General features: G+C 48.5%; 1 protein-coding gene across 2 annotated transcripts; it reads left to right on the forward strand.

Annotated features, from left to right (window-relative positions):
• The first annotated feature begins 17,252 nt into the window (after positions 1-17,252).
• Positions 17,253-21,036, forward strand: FOXI2 (forkhead box I2). Of its 2 annotated transcripts, none has more exons than XM_075107289.1 (3): positions 17,253-17,955; positions 18,074-18,279; positions 19,084-21,036. In XM_075107289.1, the coding sequence occupies exons 1-2, from the start codon at positions 17,469-17,471 to the stop codon at positions 18,268-18,270; spliced, it is 684 nt and encodes a 227-aa protein (XP_074963390.1). In that variant the 5' UTR covers positions 17,253-17,468; the 3' UTR covers positions 18,271-18,279; positions 19,084-21,036. The 2 variants fall into 2 exon arrangements, with proteins under 2 accessions (XP_074963390.1, XP_074963391.1); XM_075107290.1 differs by having other exon boundaries at positions 20,657-21,036.
• Positions 21,037-26,061: the final 5,025 nt, after the last annotated feature.

Genomic DNA, 26,061 nt, shown 5'->3' on the forward strand with positions numbered 1-26,061 from the left:
CGCATCGCCGCTGCAGGTGCTGCGTGGTGGGAGAGGCAGGGAGCCACAGCTATAACAGGTCATCTGCCTCTGGCACCAAAGGGCAGCAGCTCCTTCCCTCTTTCCCTTCTTAGGTCAGCGAGTTTGGGACTGGTTTTGCCCCCGCCACACGCCTTCCCTCCCAGGCAGTGCAGCATGGAGCATGCGCAGGGTGAAGCGGCGATCAGCCGCGAGGCTGGGGCAATACGCTCAGCACCGGTTGTGAGCTTGGGTTTCATTTCCCTGCCAGCCTCAGACCCAGCACCGGGGGAGCGGGAGGCGAGCGGTGCTGCAGGCAGGCAGCAGGCACGCCTGGGCTGCAGCAAGCCCAGCCTGGGCTGCGGGATTGGCAGCGGAAGGATGCAGCGGAGGAGCCAAAAACCCAAAGGGCAGGCAGCGAGCAGCAGTGCCAGCCCAACTGCGCAGGGAGGCAAAGCTGGAACCGTCAGGCTCGGGACCAAAAACAGTGGGCACCTTCACTGGCGGCAGAGGGAAGGAGAAACAATATGATTTTATATTAACTGTGCAAAGCCTCGGCAGGAAAAATCATTCCCTCGTTAGCAGAGGCTTGGGTTTGCATGCGCAGGGGTAATTTTCTGTAGCCTTTGGTGCTGAGGAGTGAAGGCATTGACTGGTTTGTGTTGGCTGACAGATGAGCCTGGATTTAAGGATAATTAAAGAAGGTCAGCAAAGATTATAAAATGATCATATTATTCGGTTTATAAAAAGAAAAATATGTGGCAGATGCTAGTCATGTCACTTAATGCTGTCGCCCTGAAATGCATTTAGTATCAGCTGAATAGATCAGCATGGAAAGGTTATGCATAATACGTATAGTTCAATTTCCATGCATTGTTTAACCTACTAAATCTAATTCACTTTTCCACCCACTACTTAATTTAATTTCCATGCATCTAATGACTGGAATACAGCATCATCATACCGGAGGCTAGCAGAAAGACCAGGTAGAGGTCAGGTGAATGTCTGAAAAACAAAACAAATTACAGAGAACAGTGATTGCTTTATTGCAGGTTTTATCATCTTGTTTATAGAAGGAATAACTTTTGAAGTCACTGTTGGTGATTTTAAATGTTTTCATATTTTTGGAGTAACAGAGCTGGTATCATGATAGAGGACAATCATAACCTCTGTGTGTCCTTGCAGAATTTCAGTGTTTTACTGGTGACAAGCAGAGTAATTAAACCTGGGGAAAGAACCGCAGGTAAATCATTTGCGCTGAGTCATATCGTGCAAATATTTTCCTTTTTGGGCTTGAGCTAGGCTGTTTGGGCTCTGCCAAAAACCTGGTTTGTATGTTTTTTGTTATGGGTGGTGATGGTTTGGTTTTGTGTGTGTGAGAAAAGGAAAGCTTAAGTGAATCCAGGATGGGTTAGTTTGGGGGGTGGGGGTGGTTTAGGACTTATTTTTTGTTTTGCAAACTTTGGGGAAAAAATCAGTGAAGGCCTTTTTAGTTTTTCCCAGTTCAAAAGTTAGCTTTCATACTTCTCACCCTGAGGTATTCTGACACAACTAGGAAAATGGAAGAATAGTGAATACCACCATGGACCTTTTAACATAAAATTTAAGCTAGTTAATGGTTACCAATGTAAAAGTTTTATATTGGTAATATCCAGTAAAACATTTGACTAATTCTTGGGGTGAGTGAGTTTGCACCATAGTTTGAGTGTCCAGATTAAGTGCAGTAAGACACTGTAAAGTAGGTATTTGAAGATTTTGCTTTAGCTCCGTACCTCCCATTAAAATTAGATATTATTTTTTTTAGCTATGACTAGTGATCTTACACATTTGCACAGGTTATATGGGTGCATGGCAGACTGTCTCTGAGTTTCTTGGTGCTTAGGACAGGATGATACTGAGAAAGCCAAGAAGTTTTCTCCCTTTAATTTAGATGTCTGCAGGCACCCAGCACCAGCCACGTGTCTGACCACCCTGCTTGACCACGTAGGTCTTGGGGGACACCCCATCAGCCAAAGCTCAGAGGCGCTGGGATCTGCCCAAGGACCGGGTGTTCCTCCCTCATCGGGAGCATAAAGCAGCTCATAAGCTTTCAAAACAAATAAGCATCGTCCCGGGGTTGTTCGTGGTAGGGCTGCGCTGTCTCTGGGGGAATGCATCACCCGAGAGGCTCCTCTTGGTGATACACCAGCCCATACATCAGCACGAGGGCATCATACATTACCCGGGCAAGCTGTAGCTCTCACACCGCATTACACCAATCCATCACCAAAGCAAGCTGTTGCTCTAATGATATATTAGTGTAATAATCTGAGCAGGGCAGACCGATGATATATTACTCAAAAGATGGCACCATTTATGGAAGCAAGGTTCCAGGAAGATATTCAGTGTAATTACAGGCTGCTGGCTGACTTTTACTGGCAAGAAAGTCAGCCAATGTACCCAGTGTATAACAGGAGCCGCTTTCCTAGCTTGGGTTGGAAATGCCAGTATGAAATAGGCTTTCTGTTAGCATAGCAGTAAATGTTCACTCTTCCTTAGCTGCAGCGGCTGGTTTTTAATTTGCCCTGGTCATTTGGTGGAAAAATCTAGATACCGGTTCCTCTAGAGAGTGCCCGAATACCTCAGAGTAATTTCTTTTTAGGGCCGTGTTTCTATTTCTGCTGTTCTCTACTTGTAGTTCCTCAGTTTTCTGATTTACGCAACAGCAATGACGAATATTACTTGCAACCCATCCTCAGAAACAACCTTCATTTGTTTTACTTTCACGCTGTGTTGTGGCACTTCGCTACCTTCCTGGTGCAATGTCATTCGAGTCAGTAAATATGGGCAGAGAGTAATTTTATCCTCTGGTGTTTTCACTGGTTAGAAGTCATCTCTTTATGGGGAGAAAACTGCTTGCCAAATATTGCATATTTATAACGAGCACTATACTTCTGCACAGTACAATTTGCCCTACTAAATCCCAACTTCCTGAATCCCTACTCCTCCTGACTTTTTACAGCAGCAAATTAATCGTTTCTCATGAGAACAAAATTAAAGCATTCAAATAAAAAAATGTAGGTTATAGAAAATTTAGAAATAGAAATTATCAAACGAACAATACTTCTTTTTATCTCTGACTTCTGTGAGTCAGGGAGCCACATTTCTGACACGGACACGGGCTTACAGGGGTTGGCATACTGCAGCGCGAGGAGAAAAATAGAGCTGAGGCATCACCTTTCCAATGAAGGGCAATAAAATAATTAAATAGCCTGGGGGCGGTTTTAGTTCCTTTGATTCTGAAAGTTTTTTCCAAATAAATGTATGAACTTATGTTTAATATTATAATATCTATAACAATACTTAATATCACCAGTGCTTCTATCCAAGGTCTCAAAGTGACTTTACAGGCAATTAATCCCACGAGGTTGTAAGTATTAATGCCATCCTTTATACAGATGAGGTCCAAAGGAAAAGGGCCTAATTGGCTGAACCAAATCCATTAAATTAAATGGGATGTGGGATTGGTGACTTTGAATTGGGTTTTAGCAACTCGTACAAGACCACGGAGCAAAAGGTGGCCAGCAGGACGCGGGTCGCCCGACCCACCGCCCCGCGATGCTCCTCTCTGCCGGGCCCAGGCCACCTTTCCGCTGGGCTCCGGTGCAGCACAACAAATTACTCATACAAACATGGGTGGGAAGAGCTTAAATTTGCCGCTGTGGGGAAGGGAAGGTGGTGCTCTGAAGGAAAACAATAGCCTTTGGGGAGCTTGGGAGTGAGAAATTGGGCTTTGTGTAACATCAAGAACATATTGCACCTGATGCACAAACATTTTTCTCAGAGGTGACGTCCTTGACTCCTTTTCTGTGAAAGATGCTTCAGTGAGCAATTCATCTTGTAGTGTCCTACCAGTTACACCGTGTACAGCACAACACGGCCTAAAATAAATAGATCTGATATGTCATAAAGCACAGATACAGTCTTCCTTTTCAATGAGAAATTACAGACTTGTTGAACCATGAATACGATTTCAAGTTGATTTTGTATCATTGGATTCTTTGCAGGAATTGCATATTACAAAACGTGTCAAATCAACATGCTCTGCCCTCTGGGATTACTTGCTATTTACTTTATTATTTTTATTTGTATTTTTGCACTGCAGTGTGTAATAAGGGCGTCTACAAAAAGAAGGCTGGAAAGAGAAAAGACTGGGGGTTTTTGGCATTATTAGCATATACAGAATTAGGATATACTGTAATGAACAGTTAAAAGACTGTCAGTTTGGTCTTCATGGTTAAGGTGCTGAACCAAGAGCATGATCTATAATGCTAACATACGAGAAACACGTTAACGGTACAGGAAACACTGATGTTGGCTGCAAACCTCTTGTCTAGATCACTTTTTTATAAGTATGATACATCTCTGTACCATAAGTACTTCTAGATTATTAGTTATATCAGTTGCTTGTTGTAGCTTTTCTGCTTTCAGATTCTCACCCTGCTCACTGATTAGGCAGTTATAGCTGTTTACAATGTGCAAAACAAGTGCAAAATGTTATGTCAAAAATCTCCTTTTGTTTAGGCTTTGTTCAGGGTCAAATACCTTTTCAGAGTAGCAGAGCCAGCTTTGCAAGAAAACAAATCCCACTTATACTGTATTAAATACAAGGCAGCCGCTAGTAGAAGGTCATGAACTTACCAATATTAGCAATGCTCAGTGAAACGAGGTTGGATTTTCCTTCAACTGTTGATTTGTTTTTATACCAGTTGAAAAATGAAGAGTTAAAAGTGAGCGGTTGAAAGTACAAAGATTGTCAAGCAGATATTTTGTAAGATCTCAGGTGACCAGCAAAATCCTAATGAAATTTGACTCAGTCTGGAGAAAACAGGTCAGTCTGGGCTTGAAACAGCTGCCAGAGGTATTCAATTTAAATGCAGTTGCATGGTGCTAATGAAAGTGGACTTCAAAGAATCATAAACAACCAGCAGAAAATGAGACAGTCTCTCCCATCTTACAGCTGAAGCTGCCCAAAAAGGAAGCCAAGAGCCTCCAATGCTCAGCTGTTAACACCTTTTTCTCCAAGCGACCAGAGAGGTGTTTGCAAATGATGGCTGACAGCCCAAGGAGCCGTGGTAAACACTGAGCTCTGCTGTTAGTTTCTCTATATTGTTCTTCAGCAGTTTATGCAAACGTCTGGACAAATCCTGCCCGCAGATGGTGGCAAATTGGCAGGAAAAGGATGGAGAGTCAAGGATACTTGAGCCTTATTTAGTGGGGCTTTGGTAACCATGCCCTTTTCCTCCAGGTACTCCCTGAGCACCAGCTGCAGGAATGAGGTTGGTATTGTACGTATAACACCATCAAAAATACTTTTTTCCATTATTTTGCTGAAATTTGGGTGGAAATCAGAACAGTGGACAAGCTGGCATCCCTGGCTGAGTGGACATCCAGATCTCTGTGCTGCCCAGCTCTCAGGCTCCCACCTGGCAACCCGCCTCCTTCTTCTACTCTTTGATAGATGGGCTTCCTGGCCAGGGAAACAAATGGGCTTTGTCCATGGTCCAGCATAGCAAGCCTCAGCCAATCTGAAAATAAATCACAGAGCATGATGTAAACACTCATAAAGACTTTCAAAAACAAAGCAGGTCCTCGAGGAGACATTCTCTGCAATGTCTTTCCATTAAACACATGTTGTGCGGTAATGAATAGCCTGCTTAATAACAAATGCAAAAAAACCCAGCCCTCAATAATCAATAATGGGTTCCTTTGTGATACGTTGTAGCAGCAGAGGATGCTCCTTGAGCACTGCTCCTTCTGCGGCGAAACTGCTGCAGGACACACAACCTTTGATGCTGCCCTGTTTAGTCGTAGAATCATAGAATCACAGAATGGTTTGGGTTGGAAGGGGCCTCCAAAGGTCATCTAGTCCAACCCCCTGCAGTGAGCAGGGACATCTTCAACCAGATCAGGTTGCTCAGAGCCCCATCCAACATAGAATCACAGAATCATTAAGGTTGGAAAAGACCCGTAAGATCGAGTCCAACCACTAACCTATCACTGCCAAGCCCACCACTAAACCATATCCTCAAGCACCACGTCTACCCTTCTTTTAAATACCTCCAGGGATGGAGACTCCGCCACCTCCCTGGGCAGCCTGTGCCGATGCCTGACAGCCCTTTTGGTAAAGAAGTTTTTCCTAATATCCAACCTAAACTTCCCCTGGTGCATCTTGAGGCCGTTTCCTCTCATCCTATCGCTTGTTACTGGGGCGAAGAGACCGACCCCCGCCTCGCTACAACCTCCTTTCAGGCAGCTGCAGAGAGTGATAAGGTCTCCCCTCAGCCTCCTCTTCTCCAGGCTAAACAACCCCAGCTTTTCAGGGATGGGGCATTCACCACCTCTCTGGGCAACCTGGGCCAGGGTTTCACCACCCTCATCGTAAAAAGTTTTTTCCTTATATCCAGTCTTCTATCTAGTCCAGGTAAGCAGTGGAAAAGAGGATGCTCCTTGGGAAAGGAGTAGTTAACGAGGTAATTTTTGTAGAGTGCTTCTTGATGAAATGTCCATAACCATTTCATTTCACATTGTTAAAGTAAGTTTCTATATAAGCATATATAGAGGGACACAGATTAGCAGCTATATATGAGCATATGCATATATAAGCATCATAAGCGTGATGCTCCGTTGTCCTGCATGGTGTGCAGTATTCCCCTCTGGGCAGAGCCACCAAGAGAGGGGCACAGTGACAGCAGCTCTTCAGGAGAGGTGGTTGGGGGTTTTGTCACAAATGTGGGGTTTTTACTAAATATGGAGAATAAATCCTTGAGCTTCTCCATTCTTTCAGTCACAAACATATGAACTGTCCAGTTGCTACAGCCATGGAAAACCTATCACCGGAATGAGTTTTGCACTTAGGTGCTAATGTGTGGAAGATTTGTACTATTGTTTGGGCCTCATATTAATAAACAAGCAGCTTCTTTACATAAATTAATGAATTTATTCCCATAAAATATTATTTCTTTACATTTTTCCTCAAAAAAAGGCAGATGCTACACCCTTAGAATTCAACAAACCAAAGGCATTTCATATCAGTAAGTACGAACACCAGCAAATTGAAAGGGCCTCTCTCCTACCAGATCCCTTATGAACTGAAATAAATTAGAAAATTAAATAGGAAATAGAACTACAATATACAGAACTTTAAAACATTTGCATATCCTTTTTTATATAGCTTATTTTTATACCATGTTTTCTAGGTCTGGCAGATCATGAAATATGAGAGCTGAAGAATGGAATCCTGTTGTGTCTGGAAAAGTTATTTTAGGCTATTTTAGATATTTCTGAAAGGCATTAATTATAATTCAGGGGTTTTTTTTTGAGGTCACAGTATTAAAGCTGGCTGGAGTTATAGGTGGAAGGAGATGAAACATAGTACCAGGAGCATTTTAAAGGCAGTGTAGAATGAGTGGTCTGAAAAATATACCGTGCATACAGAACATATACCCACACAAGATTTTACTAAAGAAAACAAGTCTTTAGGATGAAAGAAAAAGCATTTAATGGGCAAAAGAAGACAAACAAATCAATGCATTTCCTACTTCTTTATTTGACATAGATTTTCCCGGCAGGCACTTCATACACTCATAGGGGAAAGCACAAAGCGCTTGGCTGGAGCGTGCCCAGAGCCGCCTCCTGGAGCCTTTCTCACGTCTGGATTGCTGGTGGCTGATTCTGATCATGTTTGCTCCTTAATGATGCTGCAGGGAATTTATTTCTCAATACAACCTCTTCTGAATTTCAGGTCTTGATGTCGGATCATTTTAGCGAAAGAGGGAAAGAAAAAAAAGAAATGACCAAAGTCTGAGTAGTGAGACTGAAGGAAAACTTAATGCAGAAATGTATGCTCCCGTCGTGTTGTGAGGATATTGATCCTGTTTTGTGCTTCTGCTTGTCAGGCTAGAATCTTTTACTCAGAAAGGAGGAAAACTGCACTCTCTACATAAAAGGAACAATTTATATATGCAATATAGAAATTTATAGGGGACAATTTATGTATGTCTTTGGTAAATGTAAGAAATGTTGAAACAAAATATTGCTGGTGTCTCCTCATTTCTTTTTTCATTATGTCTTCGTTTTCTTAAGGAATGATTAATGCTTTCTCAGCCTCGCAAAGAAGGAGCCGCTTACCGAGGAATTAAACCCACTAATTTAAGAAGATAGATGTGAGTATGTCAGGTGCAGTGTTTGCTGCTACAGACCACGTCTTCCCACCGCTGTACTCACTGCACGCCTGAAAGGTAATTTTCTATAGTTGCAGCTCCTTCATTGCTTTCAAAACTAATTTCTACATCTGGTGGTTTAACATAAAAATTTGACAAGTTTTATAGGCATTAAATATGAACTTAAATATGAGGAATGCCATGCAGGCAGGTAAAGAGCAGCGGGTTGACTTGCTGGAAGAGTTACATGTCCATCTCACCTCTGGCTTCTCCGTGCCTCTGGATTTTACATCTCCATCCACGATTAAGAGCAGAAAAGCAGTGCCTGTAGCCCAGGAGGTGGCACAAATCCGTACCCCGCCAGGAGGAACCAGTATCACAGAATTGCTCTGTGTTTGACCTATGGAGAGCATTCAAAACCCCTCAGCCCCAGACCGCGTGTCACAGCGATTACGGTGACGGAGGCAGGCAGGGTCTTGCTCAGCCGGAGCCGCGGCCGGCCGTGCTGAGCAGCTGCCCACGGAGCCCCGCAGCGTTTGCTGTGAGCTATTTAACGGTAGGGCCTGCGACACTAGAGAGGCCCGTTGGTGGCCAGACGATCTGGTTAAGGCGACTGCTTCATGGAGGAACCTGAACCATTTACACGTGTTAAACAACTCAGCTGTTTTGCTGAGCTTTATCATTTGCCAGCTGCCGATGTTAAGACTTTCTGTATGTGAGAAGCCTTGGGTGAGAAAGGCTGTGAGAGGCCAGAGTGAAGCCTATTGCCTTAGAATCACAGAATGCCCTGAGCTGGAAGGGACCCACAAGGATCATCGAGCCCCACTCCTGTCCCAGCACAGGACAACCCAAATTCACACCGTGTCTCTGAGGGCCTTGGCCAAGTGCTTCTGGAATATCGCCAGGCTGGTGCCGTGATGCCTCCCTGGGGAGCCTGTGCCAGGGCTCCACCACCCTCTGGGGGAAGGACCTTTCCCTAATGCCCAGCCTAACCCTCCCCTGGCCCATCTCCCTGCTGTTCCCTTGGGTCCCGGCGTTGGTCACCAGAGAGCAGAGACCAGCCCTGCCCCTCCTCCTCCCCTCGGGAGGGAGCTGCAGAGCGCCATGAGGGCTGCCCTCGGCCTCCTCTGCTCCAGCTGAACAACCCAAGGGACTTCAGCCGCTCCTCGTACGGTTTCCCCTCTAAACCCTTCCCCAGCTCCGTGGCCCTTCTCTGGACACTCTCCAGTAGCTTTATACCCTCAACGTCCTGTGGACCCAAGACTGCCCACAGCGCTCGAGGTGAGGCCGCCCCGGGGCGGAGCAGAGCGGGTGCCTTCCTCACCTTAACTTCGCGGGAACCGCAGAGCATGGAGCCGTGCTACAGAGGTACCCTTAGCCAGCATTTTGTCCGCTGGTACCTTCATCTTCCTGCCCCACTTGTAGGACCTGCTCGTACACCCTCGGCTGGCATCCCACATCCTCCCTTCAGCTCTTTGCCAGCGGGGTCAGCAGTTTTATTCCTATTTGAATAAAGTATGATTAATTAAATGCAAATATAACTAGTCCTTAATGTTGCTACACCAGCATCCAAAAGGGGTGCTGGAGGTGCTGAGCCCCCTTTCACAGCAGAGGCCTCACTTCACATGCTGTAGTGTCTCTTCTCCATCTGCGATATGCAAGGGCATATGAATTTCAAATTACTTGTAGTTTTTTCAATGAAAGAGAAAAGCTTAGTTTTAATATAATTTCTAAAAATTGCAGCTGTTTCTAAAAGAGAATATTCCAGGCTTTAAAAACTTTTAATTAAATAGGAATTGTTCTTACAACTTTTGCTGATAGATGGGCAGGAAGAAAATTAACTGATTGAATTAAACATTGAAAGGCAAACTCTGATAAAGGTAGAAAAAAAATTGGATGAAATCCAACCTATACATTTTCATGAACAATCAGAAGTGCATATAAATGAAATTATTTTGCCACGTAAAGTGTATAAATTCAAATAATCAGGATACGACACCTAAGGAGCTGGATTCGATGCCAAAACCTTTGGTGTATGCAAATTCTATTATTCTGAGACACAAAAGATTGAAAAATGCACATGACATTTCTCTTGTATGAAGCCATTCTTAACACATGGTCGTGACAAAGGACTGCCTGGTCTGTCGGAAGTTAGATATTAAAATAAATTAGAATAGAGTATGTAATTTAAATATGGCAAACTAGTGGATTTGTCTGTCTTCCTGGCTTCTTTTGAAGAGACATATTTCAGGATTAAACCGTAATTGCTGAGATTATTTGAATTCTAATTTTAGAGTTAATTTAGTTAATTGCCACAGACTAATTGCCTCAAGCTTGATTGACCTGAAAAATGTCCATTTGTTAGCTAACAATTGTCATGCCAAATGAGCAGAGTTGTGTTGAATTCAAAATAATATTTGGATTACTATTAATGATATTTGCTGCATTTCCTTCTGTTTTGATAAATTCTGGGTACTTCACGTTAGATTACTCTTTGTTATTTCTCACCATGTGTTTATATTTCACTTTCTACTCCTTTTTATTTTAAATGAGGGGAGTTTATTCTAACGTCTGGCATTTCAGGAGAAATCACAGACTGAGGTTTTTGGTGCAAACCACCTACATTTCAATCAGCTTTGCCAGAAAAGTATTGAATGCTTTGTTCAAGCAAATTACTGTATTTAAATCTCCCAACCAGCCTCTGTACACAGCCCTCCTTCAGGTTGACTTTAAGTCTTTTGAGAAGTGGAACAGACGGGGCATTTATTCCCACTTCAGGCAGAGGCTCTAATCCCATTGCCACCACCACAAGCCGTGGGGTGACAGCGAGGAGGAATCGTACTGCCCCGAATTCCGGGCACCCCGGCTGTCAGCAGCACGCTCTGCAGCTGGAGGTGTGGGGCCTTCGCTGTGACGTTTTCCGCAAACGTGGGGGCTCTGTATCAACCGGCAGTGATAAATAATCTAGGACCCAATGTATTTGGGGAGTTGCTTTCTTTTCTACTGGTGTTTTGGAGCATGGAGTGATTTTCAAGACACTCATTTTAAGGCGTGTGAAAGAAACTTGGAAAACTCATAGTACTGGCAGAGTCTGTCCTGCGTTTTAAAGCAGTTTGGTTGTTTTTCATTGATCCTGATTTCAGAAAGAGTGCTGCCCCTCTTCTGCTTTTTGCCCTCTTTGTTTGAAACGGTTGCTGTAATGGGCTTGTCTTGAGATGTTGATCTCTGGCTCTGCCTTTGACTGATTGCGCCTATTTTGACCTTTTAATTCACCTTATTGATAGAACAAGGCACTAAAATACTAACCATACAAAATGCTAAACATGCATCACACCCACTGGAGCTAGAAGACAACCACAGCCTACTGTTGAGGCTACCGTTACAATTTAAATACAAAAAACAGTGAAACAAATGATGCCAAGGGATTGTAGGTACACCTTAGGTAGTACCAGAACAATGGCCAAACTCAGGCTTCTGTTTGGAACTCTCCAACAGGTCCTATGAATTGCCATGTAGACACACAGGCATGCTATCACATTTTTAAAAAGAAATGGAGCATAAGAGTTGAAAATCACTTTGCACAAGCCATTTTAAGAAGATACAGCAAAGCACCCATGGCAGGAAATGGGGAAGGAAAGAAGGCCCAGGTGATCATCAGCTGGAATGAGAAACTCGGATGCAGTGAATCCCTCTCCCTGACTTTGGCCTCTTCAAAGGAGGAATCCCGTGGGTTAGGGCTCTAGAAGGTCGGGGCGGTCCAAGAGAGCTGGTCAATATTCCAGTACCGCTTCCTCCAAGCTCAAGATCGGTGCATCCCCATGAGGACGAAGTCAAGCAAAGGAGTCAAGAGACCCGCATGGATGAGCAAAGAGCTTCTAGAAAAACACAAATGGAAGAAGGAGGTTTACAGTACGTGGAAAAAGGGACTGGCCACTTGGCAGGAATACAGGAACGTTGTCAGGGTATGCAGAGATGCAACAAGGAAGGCCAAGGCCCACTTGCAACTAAATCTGGCAAGGGATGTCAAGGATAACAAGAAGGGCTTCTTCAAATACATCAGTAGTAAAGGAAGACTGGGGGTACAGTGGGCCCGCTGCTGACCGAGGCGGGTGCCCTGGTGACGCAGGATGCAGAGAAGACAGAGTTACTGAATGCCCTCTTTGCTTCAGTCTTCACTGCTAAGGCTGGCCCTCGGGCATCCCAGTGCTGGGTCCAGCCCTGTTCAACATGTTCATCAACGACCTGGGCGACGGGACAGAGCGTCCCCTCAGCAAGTTCGCTGACGATCCCAAGCTGGGAGGAGCGGCTGATACACCAGAGGCCGTGCAGTCACCCAGCGAGAGCTGGGCAGGCTGGAGAGCTGGGCCCAGGGGAACCTCAGGGAATTCAACAAGAGCAAGTGTCGGGTCCTGCCCCTGGGGAGGAACAACCCCCCGCCCGGTACAGGCTGGGGGGGACCTGCTGGAGAGCGGCTCTGCTGAGAGGGTCCTGGGGGTGCTGGGGGGCAGCGAGGTGACCCTGAGCCAGCACCGGGCCCTTGGGGCCAAGGGGGCCAGCGGTGCCCTGGGGTGCATGGAAAGGCGTGTGGCCAGCAGGGCGAGGGAGGTTCTCCTCCCCCTCTGCTCTGCCCCAGTGAGGCCACATCTGGAGTGCTGTGTCCAGTTCTGGGCCCCCCAGTTCAAGGACCGGGAACTGCTGGAGAGAGCCCAGCAGAGAGCTACGATGATGCTCCGGGGGCTGGAGCATCTCCCTTGTGAGGAAAGGCTGAGAGACCTGGGTTGGTTCAGCCTGGAGAAGAGAAGGCTGAGGGGGGATCTCATCAATGCTAATAAATATCTGAAGGGTAAGTGTCAAGGCAATGGGGCCGGGCTCTTTTCAGTGGTGCCCAGCGACAGGCCAAGGGGCCACGGGCACAGGCTGGAACACGGGAAGTTCCACCTGAACATGAGGACAAACCCCTTCCCTGTGCGGGTGCCAGAGCAGGGGCACAGGCTGCCCAGAGAGGCTGTGGGGTCCCTTCCCTGGAGACATTCACACCGCGCCTGGACGCGGCCCTGTGCCCCTGCTCTGGGGGTGCCTGCTCACGCAGGGGTGGGACGGGATGAGCTCCAGAGGTGCCTTCCAGCCCCTGCCATTCTGTGAGTCTGTCATAGCATAGCATAGCATAGCATAGCATAGCATAGAAGAATAGAATAGAATAGAATAGAATAGAATAGAATAGAATAGAATAGAATAGAATAGAATAGAATAGAATTTCAGTCGGAAGGGACCTACAACGATCATCTAGTCCAACTGCCTGACTGCTTCAGGGCTGCCCAGAAGTTAAAGCATGTTCTTAAGGGCATTGTCCAAATGCCTCTTAAACACTGCCAGGCTTGGGGCATGGACCACCTCTCTGAGAAGCCTGTTCCAGAGTTTGACTACCCTCCCGGTAAAGAAATGCTTGAAACTGCCCAGTCTGAACCTCCCCAGCGCAGCGTTGAGCCATTGCCAGGCGTCGCACCGCTGGGTCCCGGAGAGAAGGGATCACACCGCCCTCTCCACCTACGCCTCTCAGGATGCTGCAGAGAGCGATGAATGAAAGAAATAATTCCGTCTTTCACACTTGCTTGTTCACGCACCCACCTCACTTCTCAGGCCTCAAGGCAGCTAAGGGAAGGGCCAGGGTGACGCGGCGGGGACGGACACGCTTCCCAGCGCTGAGCGCGCAGATTCCCGCGCCGGGCACCGCGCAGCTCCGCGGAGCAGGTACCAGTGCCACTAGATGGCATCGCCGCCCCACGATTAACCAAACCCGCTTGGTTTGACGTGGGAGTGACACGGCAAGCAGGTTTGGGCTAACTCAGCAGAGGCTTTTGAGCTCAAAAAAAAAATATTAAAAAATCCAGCTTTTGCAGCTAACTCGCATTATTTGGCAAGTCTTACCTGGGCACGGGCACTGCTGCCGGGCGATGGGCGATGAAGCACACGACGGCGAGAAAAACTGCGGGAAACGGAGCTGCTGAGCTACCGCAGTGCTTTAAACGCATGTCGGAGACCTGCCAAAGCTACGGCAGAGATCGCGGCGCCTCGATCACGCTGTCACAATATGTTCCTCACCTTGCCAGTTCAGGTGAAACGCTAGAGGAAGGGAAGAAAGTTGTAAAAAGCTCTGTCTTTTGAAACAGGAGGTATTTTTCCCCGGGGTTAGAGTAACATAAAGGAGTTAAGTTGTGTTTGGGTGCTCACCAGGGATCGCTGGGTTGCTGCAACACAAAAAGAAGTCAGCATTAACAAATATATTATGCGTAAATATTTTTATGTCCTCGGGTGTCAGCTCTACTAAGAAGGGGAGCATTTAATGAGCTCTCTGTAGACTTGTAAATTTGTACATTTAGATAATATATGAAATGAATTCTCGCTTACATGGTAGATGTCTAAAACTTACAAGAAAATTCGTCCAACCCACACTGAAGTTTGCCACAAGGCACAAGACTAACGCAAATAATATCACTCTGCCGGTCTGCTCGAACCCGACGGATACAACCACGCGTCACACCCTGCCCTGTGGTTGCAGCTGTAGCTGACACACAGCCGGACAGGCAGCGAGCTGACAAGCAATGCCATGGAAAACAAAACAGCTTTTCTGAGGAACAGGAGCACCCAACGGGCGGCCGCACTGGCGATACTCAGAGGTCGATTTGCTGCTGGATGTCTCCGGGTAATTAATAAGTGCAGGGAAATTAAATAAGTTTCAGTTTACTGTTTGGGGTTGCGTTGTTTCCTGAACTAATTTCACTGAAATGGAAAGAACATCGCCCCTCACGCTTTCCAGATTTGAAGACAGCTCTTAGAAAAACATGCCTAAAGTAACTGGTATTCAGATGAATCCCCCGTCAGTGGCACAGATCAGCTACTCCTAACTTTGCGACGTGCACACAGGAACGTTCAGTGCAAATTTTACGTTAAGAGGACGACGGTTTTCAATGTTTTTTTCTACCCAGTGAAGATGCGAACGGCTACGATTACTGAGAATTGGCTTGGTTTTCCTAAGCATTTTCCAAAAGCTCAGAGAGATGTACCTTGCTGCACGGCCCGAAGGTGAGCGGACTAAACCCTTCCTATCACGTTATCGTGACATGGCAAAGGGCCAGGGCAGGGGCCTGCGGCAAAGCTGTGCTGCTGCGGCGCTGACCTGGAGACAGGTATAGCCCAGGAGGTCTGGGGTGGCTCCGAGAGGGCGTTGAAGACAACAAATCCTTGCCCTGGCATAAGCCTGTATGTGTGTATTTATATCTATTTCTGCAAAGTGGGTTATAAGACTCATGCTCCAGCGCAGAAGCCATCCACTGAAGGGATCCATTAGGAAGAAACCCAATTTCCAATGGATTTCTTGCATCTCTGAAGCATCTGCTCTGAGCCGCTCCCAAAGAGAACGAACTGGGATGGACAGACCCACCGTGGGAATGCCAGTGCCGACACGCACGCGCGTGAATAGCCTGGTTTAGAAAGAAAGAGTTCAGACATGAGAATGAGATTGCAAATGTAAAGATCTAGTGACGCAGATGCGCTTCCACCGACCCAAAATGTGGATCGACAGATTAAGACTTGAAGATGCTTTTATTTGTATGAGCTGCCACCTGAAGTATTTTAATTCCCTACCACAGATCAGTATCCCGTTTATATTTACCGATATGTAGCTGTAGCTACTGATAAAGTCATGCCTTTTATCTGTACTTCTGAGGAACGGTCTGAGATTTCAAAAGGGCAGACCTACTCTATAGCAAAAAAATATACAGAAATGCAATTTAAAGTCAATTTTTCATCAAATCATGATATGTCTTCTATCAAAGATGAACAATTTTAGATTATTTTCTTCTTTTTTAACGTTGATGGGTGAAAACATAACCCAAAACTCTGGTTTTACAGCAGAGTAAGAAACGCAGAAAAGTTTTTATAGGACGTCACGCATATGTCCAAAAAAGTGAAAATCACGTTACGCACATGGTTTTTTGTGGCTGCGACACCCAGCAAAGCTGTACAGGTGCGTGGTTTGCCACGAACCACCGCATAGTGCCAATTTTACTTTAAAGTCAATGCCAGCAGTACCACAAGAAGAGAATCCTTCCCTTGCCTTGCAGCCTGGCGCGTGGTTGCAACCGGCCTCGCTCACTGATTTATTCGGTGCGGTACAGCTCTGCCTGGGGGCAGCAAGGCTGTGAGCACTGGTGCTGCGCGGAGGGGCACCCCGGCTTTCCCTGAACGTGGGGAGAAGGAGTTTAGTTTAAGGAATGAGTTAAGGAATGAGTTCGTACACGTGTGTACGAACCACACGTGCCTTTAGGGGGTTTGCAAATGGGAAATTTTCATTTCCAAGTGATAACAATCTTTGTTTCACACTTAAAGGAAATGTGGGAGAGGATGTTGATGATTTCTTGCATATGTATTTACTCGCTGGAAATCAAAGCTCGCTGAAGGGAGGGCCTGTCAGGCTGCTTTACCCTAACACGTTGGATCCCAGACAGAGGTGTGAGTCAGGGAAGGGATTGCGCCGGTCAATCAAAGATAAAACAATTCAGAAATTGTTTTATACGGTATTAAATAGGGACGTTGCAGCTTTACAGCCGGAGCTCTTGCACCTCCCGTGCGGTGGGACACCCCGTAACCACCGCTGAAGCCTGCACGGGCGCATCAGAAGCTCAAATCGCAAAGCCCTGCAAACTCCTCGTTTGCTCCCCGCTCTCCGAGGGACGTTTCCTGAGGGGGTTTCGGCACTTCTTTCACTTCTCCGCACTTGCCGGCCGCCTCCTCGCTAGAGGCAAAGGCTCTCGCGGCGTGTGGGTGTTGTGCCCCGGCCGGGGCGCGGGGGGGGGGGGGGGCAGCGGCGGTGTCGGAGGGCGGCTCCCGCCCCACTGCTCTTCCCCAACCCGCACCGCTCCCCCAGGGGGCATTTCCCGGGGGGGGCCCGGCGATGCCCGCCCCGAGGCCCGGAGCCAACCCGCCGCGGGGCGCGCCGCTCCCGCCCCCGCCGAGCGGGGGGTGCCGGGGGGCCGGGCGGGACGGGACGGTGGGGGGTGTCCCCCGGTGCCGGTGCCCTGCCCGCGGCGGCGGGGCGCGGAGGACACGCGTGGGGCGGGAGGGGGAGGGGGGGGGCGGCCGGGGTCGTCCCGCCCCGCTCCTCCGCCGTCGGGCGCGGAGCCGGGCGCGGAGCCGGGCCGGCCGGAGCCGCGGGGCGGTATTTAAGCGGGAGGGCGCGGAGCTGCGCGCCGCCGCCGGGGCCGGAGCCGGAGCATGCACGCCTTCGGGCCGCCCGCACCGCCGCCCCCGCACGCCCAGGAGCTGCTGGACGCGGCCGTGTGTCCCGGCATCTACCCGCCGAGCCGGCCCCTGCCCCAACCCCAGCCTCCCCCCGCCGCCGCCAACCCCTACCTGTGGCTCGGCGGCCCCGCCGCGCCCTACCTGCCCGCCGCCCCCTTCCTGCCGCCGGGCTGCGCCCCCGCGCAGCGGCCGCCCGCGGGCGCGGAGCGGGGCTGGCCGCCCCCGCCGCCTCAGGAGGGCCCGCGCCCGGCGCGGCCTCCCTACTCCTACTCGGCGCTGATCGCCATGGCCATCCACAGCGCGCCGGGCCGCCGCCGCACCCTCAGCCAGATCTACCAGTACGTGGCCGAAAACTTCCCTTTTTACAAGAAAAGCAAAGCGGGCTGGCAGAACTCCATCCGCCACAACCTCTCCCTCAACGACTGCTTCAAGAAGGTCCCGCGGGACGAGGACGACCCGGGTAAGGGGATGGGGACCCCGGCGGGGCGCGTCCCCCCCCACCGCCCGCCGTCCACCCGCGTCTCCCCCCCCCCCCCACGGGCGGCGGCCAACGCGCGGGACCCTTCCTCTCTCCGCAGGCAAAGGCAACTACTGGACCCTCGACCCCAACTGCGAGAAAATGTTCGATAATGGCAATTTTAGGAGGAGGAGGAAGAGACGGGCGGAGGCCGGCGCGCCCGAGGGGGCCGGGGGGAGCGGCGGGGGTCCCGGCGCCGCCGCCGCTCCCCGGGGGCACCGAGATGCGCTAACGCACGAGAGAGGGATCTTTTTGTAACGCCTAATTGTACGTTTTTATACATCACCTACGAATAGAGAGGCGCCGGAGGAAGGGAGCGGGGCCGGGGAGGTGCTGGGAGCCGAGGGAAGCCGTCGGGGCTGGCCGCGGGTGCCGCTTTCCCTCCTTTTTTACCCTCTCCCTTCCCACCGAAACTTCGGAAGGGCTTTAATCCCCTGCCGTGTGGGTGTCCGGGGTGGTTTCCTCACCTTTGCACGGCCAAGAGCAAAGCAGAGCTTCCCCGCATCACCCCAGCCGTGCAGCCCAGAGACCCTCGCTGGAAGGAGGGCACCCACTGGCTGCGGCCCCCCGGGTGGGTATGGGGAGCTCGGTGCTGGGTTTGCAGCCCGGACGTTCCAGAGATGCCAGGAGGGAGCCTGGGGTGCAGGGGGGGACAGAGGGGTGCCAGGAGGGAGCCTGGGGTGCAGGGAGGGACAGAGGGATGCCAGGAGGGAGCCTGGGGTGCAGGGGGGGACAGAGGGGTGCCAGGAGGGAGCCTGGGGTGCAGGGGGGGACAGAGGGATGCCAGGAGGGAGCCTGGGGTGCAGGGGGGGGACAGAGGGGTGCCAGGAGGGAGCCTGGGGTGCAGGGGGGGACAGAGGGATGCCAGGAGGGAGCCTGGTTGTAGGGAGGGACAGAGGGATGCCAGGAGGGAGCCTGGTTGTAGGGAGGGACAGAGGGATGTGTCATCACCCCCGGGCCTGGTGACTCCAGGGAGGACCGGCCTGGCGTGGGGGGCACCCAGCCCTGTCATCCTTTGCAGTGTTTCTAAATAAAACCTCTTCATTTGTTTTTTTTTTGCAAACATAAAAGATCATCTTTGTGCCAGCCCGCGGAGCTGACGATAATTTGTACGAAGAATTTCAGATTTAATCGAGCGTCCAAAATTAAGCCGGATCCCTGCTGAGGAGCTCTTTTAATTGCTGGTTCTCCACTAACCGCCTTGACGGTCGCTTGTGGGGAGCTGGTGGCCCGCGGCGCGGGTGTCCCGATGCAGCCCAGGCTCTGCCCCACAGCGCAGCAGCCCCCAGGTACCTGCTGGCTTCCCAGGGCACCTACTGCTGGAGGCTACCTTGGTAAAAACACTGCTGATTTACCCACGGCATCCACATGTACACACGGTTTCTGCATTTTTATTTTTTTTAATGAACCTTTGGGAAAACACTGCATGGCACCGGTGGACTGCAGCCACAGTGGTTATGTTTCGGCATTTTATTAAATACTTAAGAGGGTTTTGGCCACCCCAACTTGCTTATTAATACCTGGTGCCTGTTCCCTGCTTTTGCTTTCCAGTCACTTTTTGAAGGTCCTTGGGGTTGAAGAAAAGAAAATTGTGAGCTATACGATCTGTTGCCTTGCCTTTCTGGCTCTCTGTCTCCTCCAGCCCACTCTTCCTCGCTTACAACAAAAGTACAGCTTTCTTAAATAAAAAGCTAAAAATATTATTGTTGTTATTACAAGAAAACAACTCCGAACAGAAGCCTGTGTAGTGCAGACTTTTTGTGCATTATAATGGAGCCGTAAAGCAAGTTTGACAAAAAAAGGCTAAATAAAACAAACTGGCCGAGAACCTAAAATGTGTCGGAGATGCAGGTCCCTGATGGAGGGGAAGAATGTGCTGGACAAGTGGGTTTCCTGGCCCAAAATGTAATAAATAGTATGACAAAGTATCTGGTTTACAAATATCCAACTCTAGTAGGCCTGGAGTGAAGGAAAGAGAAAACTGAACTTGTCAGCCAATAACTTGTGTCAGTTTATGTAGTCAAATTTCTTTTCCTATTAATTTCCTATTTGAAAAAAGCTTCATACAAGAAAAATTGCTATTCTGAAATGGCTTTTAAAATATTTCAGACATAATCTTTTCGCTCATGTTATTATTTTCCAAGGCTATCCAGTAAAAAGGCATTTAAATTGTAACTCCTGCTTCCTTTTTAAAGTGAGAAGAATCCTGTTCAAGGTTTCAAGCTCTTGTTTCAGCAGAGTGACCTTTAGCTACCACATTAAAGGGTGCAGGGAAAGTTAGTTTTGCAATGAGTTGCATTTTAAGCCCTGTTTTTTCCCAAGTGGCTGAGAGTTGTGGTGAGCGGGTCACGTAGAAAATGAAGAGTGGAGGCGGCCTCTCTTACCAAAGAAAGAAAAAGGGCTTGTTGATTCATTTCTTGGTGAGAATAGTTACGTGCTTCATTTGGTGCTCAAATTTTAAAAAGCTGCCTTTGGACTGTGAAATTCATTCGCCAAGGAGTGGGCGCACGCTTTCAGATAGGAAGGATGGAGAAACCCTTGCCTTGGCAGAGCTGGAGGACCCTTACTGAGACACACTGAAGACACTGACCCCAGAGCTGGGAAAGAAATAATTTCACTCAACCCACATTTTCTTCTGCTTCAGGATACAAAGTTCTGGATCCAACCGTAGGGACTGAGCTCCGTATTTTCACCTCGGGACTGTTTGCCCTGGGACAGTGTGCCATTGCAGGACCCTGAAAAGGCAGCAAAACACAAAGAGGAGAACCCCGGGTGCTTCAGGCTGTCCCAGCGTGGTCTTCGTTAGCAGCTCGGCTGGGTCCTGTGCTGGGGAAGTCCACGGAGAGCTCAGCGAAAGGACCACGCCGTGTTGCCAGAGCTTTTCTTCAGGGACTATTTAAGGTGATGATTCAATGTGTACAGGGGGGCCATAATTTGTATTTCACTGTGCTTCTGTTGTACTCTATTTTTGTGTATTGGAAAGCAGAGGAGAATTTTTTTAAATAAATCAATTGAATTGGAGCAGAGACTTTGCAATTCCTGTAAGCAAAAACACTGTTTGAAGGAAGAACTGCATCAGGTAACGAGTCTCTGGGCTAAGTGGGAAGCTGCAGAAAAAGGAAAAGAGTGATGGGATGCTGGGATGGGATGCTGTGGTCCGTCCTTGCTTAGGGCCAGACTGCCGTGGAAGCCCAGGACTAGTCTCATCTAGTTCTTGGAGAACAAACTCTTGAGACTGCCAAGCCACGGCTGCTGCACGGAGCTGTGACAGCCCCGGCGCCGAGCGGCGCGGTGGGACGCGGCGGGCTGCAGCCTCGCCGTTACGCCGCCCTGAGCTCCGCGCTCGTCCCCGCCGGGCACGGCTGGGGCAGGGCGAAGCGGGGAGATGCTGGAGGTTTAGGGTGAGTCCTTAGGGCGAGCAGGGAGCTGAGCTCTGAGCTACTGCTTTCCAGTCACCCCCTGTCCTTACCGCTGCCAGGAGGGGCTGGCTGCAGGGCGTCTTGAAGGGTATCGCAGGGGTCTTTGGCTTCACCGGCTGTCTAGAAACTGAACCGCAGCGGACTGATGGCTCCTCAGCCGTCTTTCCCATGCCTTTTATGAAACACTGCCAGCTGAGGCAGGTACCCTCTGCCTGCCCCTCACTGAATTATTTCTCCTTGCAGCCACTGTTACTGCTGCAAGGTTCAGATCTGAGTGTGGCAGAGGATATTTCAGGGAGTGTTTGCTTCCTCAGACCAGTTCTAAGCTCCCTCCCTAAGCTGTGAGGTGAGGTGGGCTCCTCTGGAAGGTGCCTGAGAAAAAAGGAGCCAACTCAGGAGCTCAGAAGAGGCTCTGAAGGAACCTTGTGCCACCGGCAATGCAGAATGGCTGACGAGCTAAGCTTTTTCACTTGGAAAGTTAACATAGATGTCAAAAATTGGGTGCTCCTAGGCGTGCAGTGCCAGAGCAGCCTGTGACGCACCCTGCTGCGACACACAGGCTGGATGATTTGCTCCTGCTTTTACAGGTCAGTGAGAGCTAAAGCTTCTGACACCATTTTCATGTCCTCCCTGTATTCCCAAACACATGGTATAATCAAAGTGATACTATGCAATAGCCAAATGACCAGACTTAGTGTGGAAAAACCACTGCAGGAGTTCCTCTGGGTCTGTGCAAGAAGGACGGACTCCGCGGGTCTGGACCTGGCGATGAGAGCCTGCCTCGGTGCAGAATGAGGCACGCCAGCCCTGGGAATGGGGGGATGAGACTGGCACTGCTCAATGCAGTAGAGACCGGTGTGTGCCTGGGGACCCGTCACTGCAGAGAGAAAGGCCGAGGGGCCTCGGAGCCCCACGTGCACCGCAGCCGACAGCCTGGGCCACGTGGTGAGCGTTCAGAGCACGTAATGGCGTAAGAGTTTGTGCGCAGGTGGTGGGACGTCCAAAGCGAGTAAGAGTAGGGAAGCTCCTGCAGTTCGATGCCATTTCTGCTATCTCCTGATCCTGGAAATGTTAGAAATCCACCCCTTGGTGAAGTTTAGAGCAACTTGGTGCCTACTGTGGTGTTAAATCTTCAGGGATCAGGGATAGAGCTGTTCATGGTTCATTTCAGCCAGGGTGCACTGGAGAATTGGACTTACATTAATATATTTTGGAAAAGTTCAGGAGATAACATAGTTACGGTAGCTCTACTTTCTATGCTGTGCTTTTTACAGTAGTTGCTATAGTACTGGCAGCAAATAACAGTGGCCTTGGTTCATTATTCAAGGATAAACCTATGGAACTAATGAACTAGACTGTTTCTTTATCCAGATAGAGTTCAACATGATAAAAACCCCCCATGATTTCTTTACTCTAGAGCAATGTGTTGGTCTATATAGGAAAGGGAAGGGACTCTCATATAGTCATAAGTCATCTTTTTGGGACTGGGTGGTGATGCCCTGCTTGCAGGCTGAAGCCATGGCTGGTGGGTTAGCAGCCAACGTGCTCAACATCTGATTCTTGGTCTGTGGTTTGAGCCCAGCTTCACGTCTGAAGCCAAGCGGGTTTGGAGGGCTCGCCTCTACCCCAGCAGACAATAGTCATCTTCACAAAGAACAACCATGCATCGCTTATCATGCCTGACAGTTTTTCCTCGCGAAACGGGTTGGACAAAGCTTGGGGAGTGCATAATGACCTCCGGCACGTAAGGGTGCGGGGGATTTTAGTTGCGTGCAAGCAGTGCCTGTGGGGTGTCTGCTGAATTAACTTGGAGGAATGGAAAGGTCTGGTGGCGAGTTCCCAAAAACAGACGCGGTCTGTCCCTGCAATTCTCACTGGCTAAGCAGGGAAAGAGAGACAGTAGCTGAAAAGGAGAGACAGGGGTTTTATTTCTTAAGAATATTCCCAAATCCTCATCTATTAATAAGTCTACTGAGCTTAATACCTTATATTTTAATTTTAGTTATATTTTAATCTAATTGCAAAAGCAATAATTCTGTATTTTTAGAATGATTATCACTTAGGGGAAGTCCACAGTAGATGCAAACAGAATGTGATAAATTTCTATCTATTTCTTTAATTCAGTTTTCCATCAGCTCTGATACCTGCGCGCAATTCATCCTTACTAAGCATTTGTAAGGTTGTATAGTGTTTATACACTTTAGCAAAAAGTGCTTTGCTATATTATGACGTTGCTTCCCAGGATTTCTTTTGGCAAAACGGAGTGGGGGCTAGCAAATTTTATACAGCTGTACTGTAAGGGTAAAATCAATACATAATCTGAGTTTTCACATTCTAACCACTGCTTTGGAGTCAACAGGGCAAGAGCTGAAGGGAAAGGAAGGCTGATCTACTCGTTACATAAAAATAACAGAAAATGCATCCTTTTCAACAGGTTCCCTGTTGTGCAGAAATCCTCACTGCAGGAGATGGCCCTTCCGGTAGCATCAGAGAAAAATACACGGGCAAATACACAGTGGAAGCAGGTTAGATGTGACTGGCTCATCTTGTAACGTGTAGCAATTGATCTCTATCCACCGCGTCCGCTTCCTCGGGCTCGTGCTGACTCCCTCTGTCTGCTGGGAGCACCCAGGGACCAAAGGCTGCTTCTGCAGGTGGGGATCCCCACGAGAGCAGCCCCTCTCCCCGTGCTCCCAGGTGACACCCAGCACAGCAGTCATATCCCAGCCCTGAGCACCTCCTGGATGAGGGTCCTGGATTTTACTGGTTGTGGGGTGTGGGGCGGGAGTAACACCCTGCAGGGATGGCAAGAAGTGCCACTCAAATGGTGCTTAGAGTCATAGAATCATTAGGGTTGGAAAAGACCTCTAGGATCATCAAGTCCAACCGTCAACCCAACACTACCATGTCTCCTAAACCTTGAGTACAACCCGCTGGGTGAATCCAGGCTGCTTCCCCCTGCTCCGGACACTCTGGTCTGGGATTTCATGCAGGCACTGAATTCGCCAGCTCCCACTGCTCCGCCCCACCGCTAGGCAGGGAGCACTTCGGAGGTGCTGGGATGCTCTGAATAATATCGTGAGCTGACTCAAAGAGCTGGTTGTGGAGGAGACCGGTTCCAGTGTGTGCTGAATGAAGCATTGCAGAAGTCGGGGTGGTAGAGGGGAAACGGTATGATGAAGTAGTGGGAAAATTGAATCATAATAAGAATGCTCTCTGGTATTGGCTTTAAGATCATATGGCCGTGACAGGGGCTAGAGTCTCCAGTGCTGTCTGCAGCAGTAGCAATTACAATGTCCAACTCATATACCCAAAAGGATGAATCTTCACAAGATCAAACTGACTTTTTTTCTTTCAAAATGACAACACATGACGATTTCTTTTTTTAGGAAAGCACTTCTTTATCACCTCTATAACCAGATAGAAGAAGGGCAGATCTTTTTGTTTTGTTTTAGGGGATTACTGCTGTGCTCGCTTAAAGATTTCATACTATTATCTCTGTTAACAGCTTAGTTCGTTTATGACTGTCAGATTTTGATAGAACTGACGTATTTTATTTTCATTATGGGCTTAACTTGCAAGATGTTGCTGCTTATAATGAGTCCAAAGACACTTTAGGCTTGTGAGTTTTCCATCATTTTGCTGAGATGAACTCATTCCTTCTTCTTTAGGCAAAGAAAAGCCAATACAAAAAAAGGTTTCGGCTGCTGGACCGTGAGTCACTAGTGTGGCTATCTGATCACGTCACAGCAGATCATCAGCACAGCCCTTTGCTGTGTTAGCCATGAGTTTTTAAAATAAACTTATTTCTTTGCAGTTCATTTCTAGCTGTTTTTTTTTTTGCCCTTAAAGTGTTTTGTGGAAGATAATAAATCTTATCAGGAATTTGATGAAATGTCATGTAACTGTACCCTGGAGCTTCTCATTTACATTAAGACAAATTTCCTAAAGTCTGAATGTAATTAATATCTATTTAAAAGTTCTTTACAGTGCCCAAGTGTGTAGGTGAGCATTCTGCAAGGGGGATTCACTCAGACGCTATCCTATAAAATATAAAATAGGAGCAAGAAGAACTGGCAGCTCAGCCTAATTCACTTTTTCCTCTGCATAGATTCTGAAAGAAAAGTACCATTAATCAAGCAGGCAAAAACCCCCCACGATAAAGTTGTTTGGGGGAAAAGTATCCTTTCAGCAAGTGTCTCTTCTGGCAGGGTAACGGCTGTTCATACAAAATTGTTTGCGTCCACGCTGAGATTCCCAGACTGTTACTGGTGAGGGGGCTTGCTTTCAAGGAAACCTCTCGATAAGGCAGCCCATGCTTATTTTTCTCTTAGACCCTATAGGTTTTGGCTTGCGTTCAGTTTTCGTACAAAGCCATTTATCACGTCCTGCTTGACTCCTGCCTGCTCTCTGCTCGAGTGGCCGGGGCTGCCCAAGGCGCCCATTAACTCCTGCCCCAAAGCCACTGCAGCCGCCGGGACCTCCCCCGGTCTTCTGGCTGGAAACCCTTTTGCTCTGACAAGCCTGGGGGCAGATGGGTTCGGCTTGCGATGAAGAGGGAAACAGCCTTAGGAATGAAGAGTTTTAATACCTTAATGAAAGGTTTCAGATTCATATAAGCAATTTTAAA

This window comes from Phalacrocorax aristotelis, chromosome 12 (genome assembly GCF_949628215.1).
Source record: "Phalacrocorax aristotelis chromosome 12, bGulAri2.1, whole genome shotgun sequence".
NCBI lineage: Eukaryota > Metazoa > Chordata > Aves > Suliformes > Phalacrocoracidae > Phalacrocorax > Phalacrocorax aristotelis.

Excerpts from the sequence above, each read along its gene's own strand:
- FOXI2 (XM_075107289.1), top strand. The coding sequence starts at position 17,469 with ATGCACGCCTTCGGGCCGCCCGCACCGCCGCCCCCGCACGCCCAGGAG. Across the intron at positions 17,956-18,073 it reads GCGGGACGAGGACGACCCGG|GCAAAGGCAACTACTGGACC; the intron begins GTAAGGGGATGG and ends CTCTCTCCGCAG.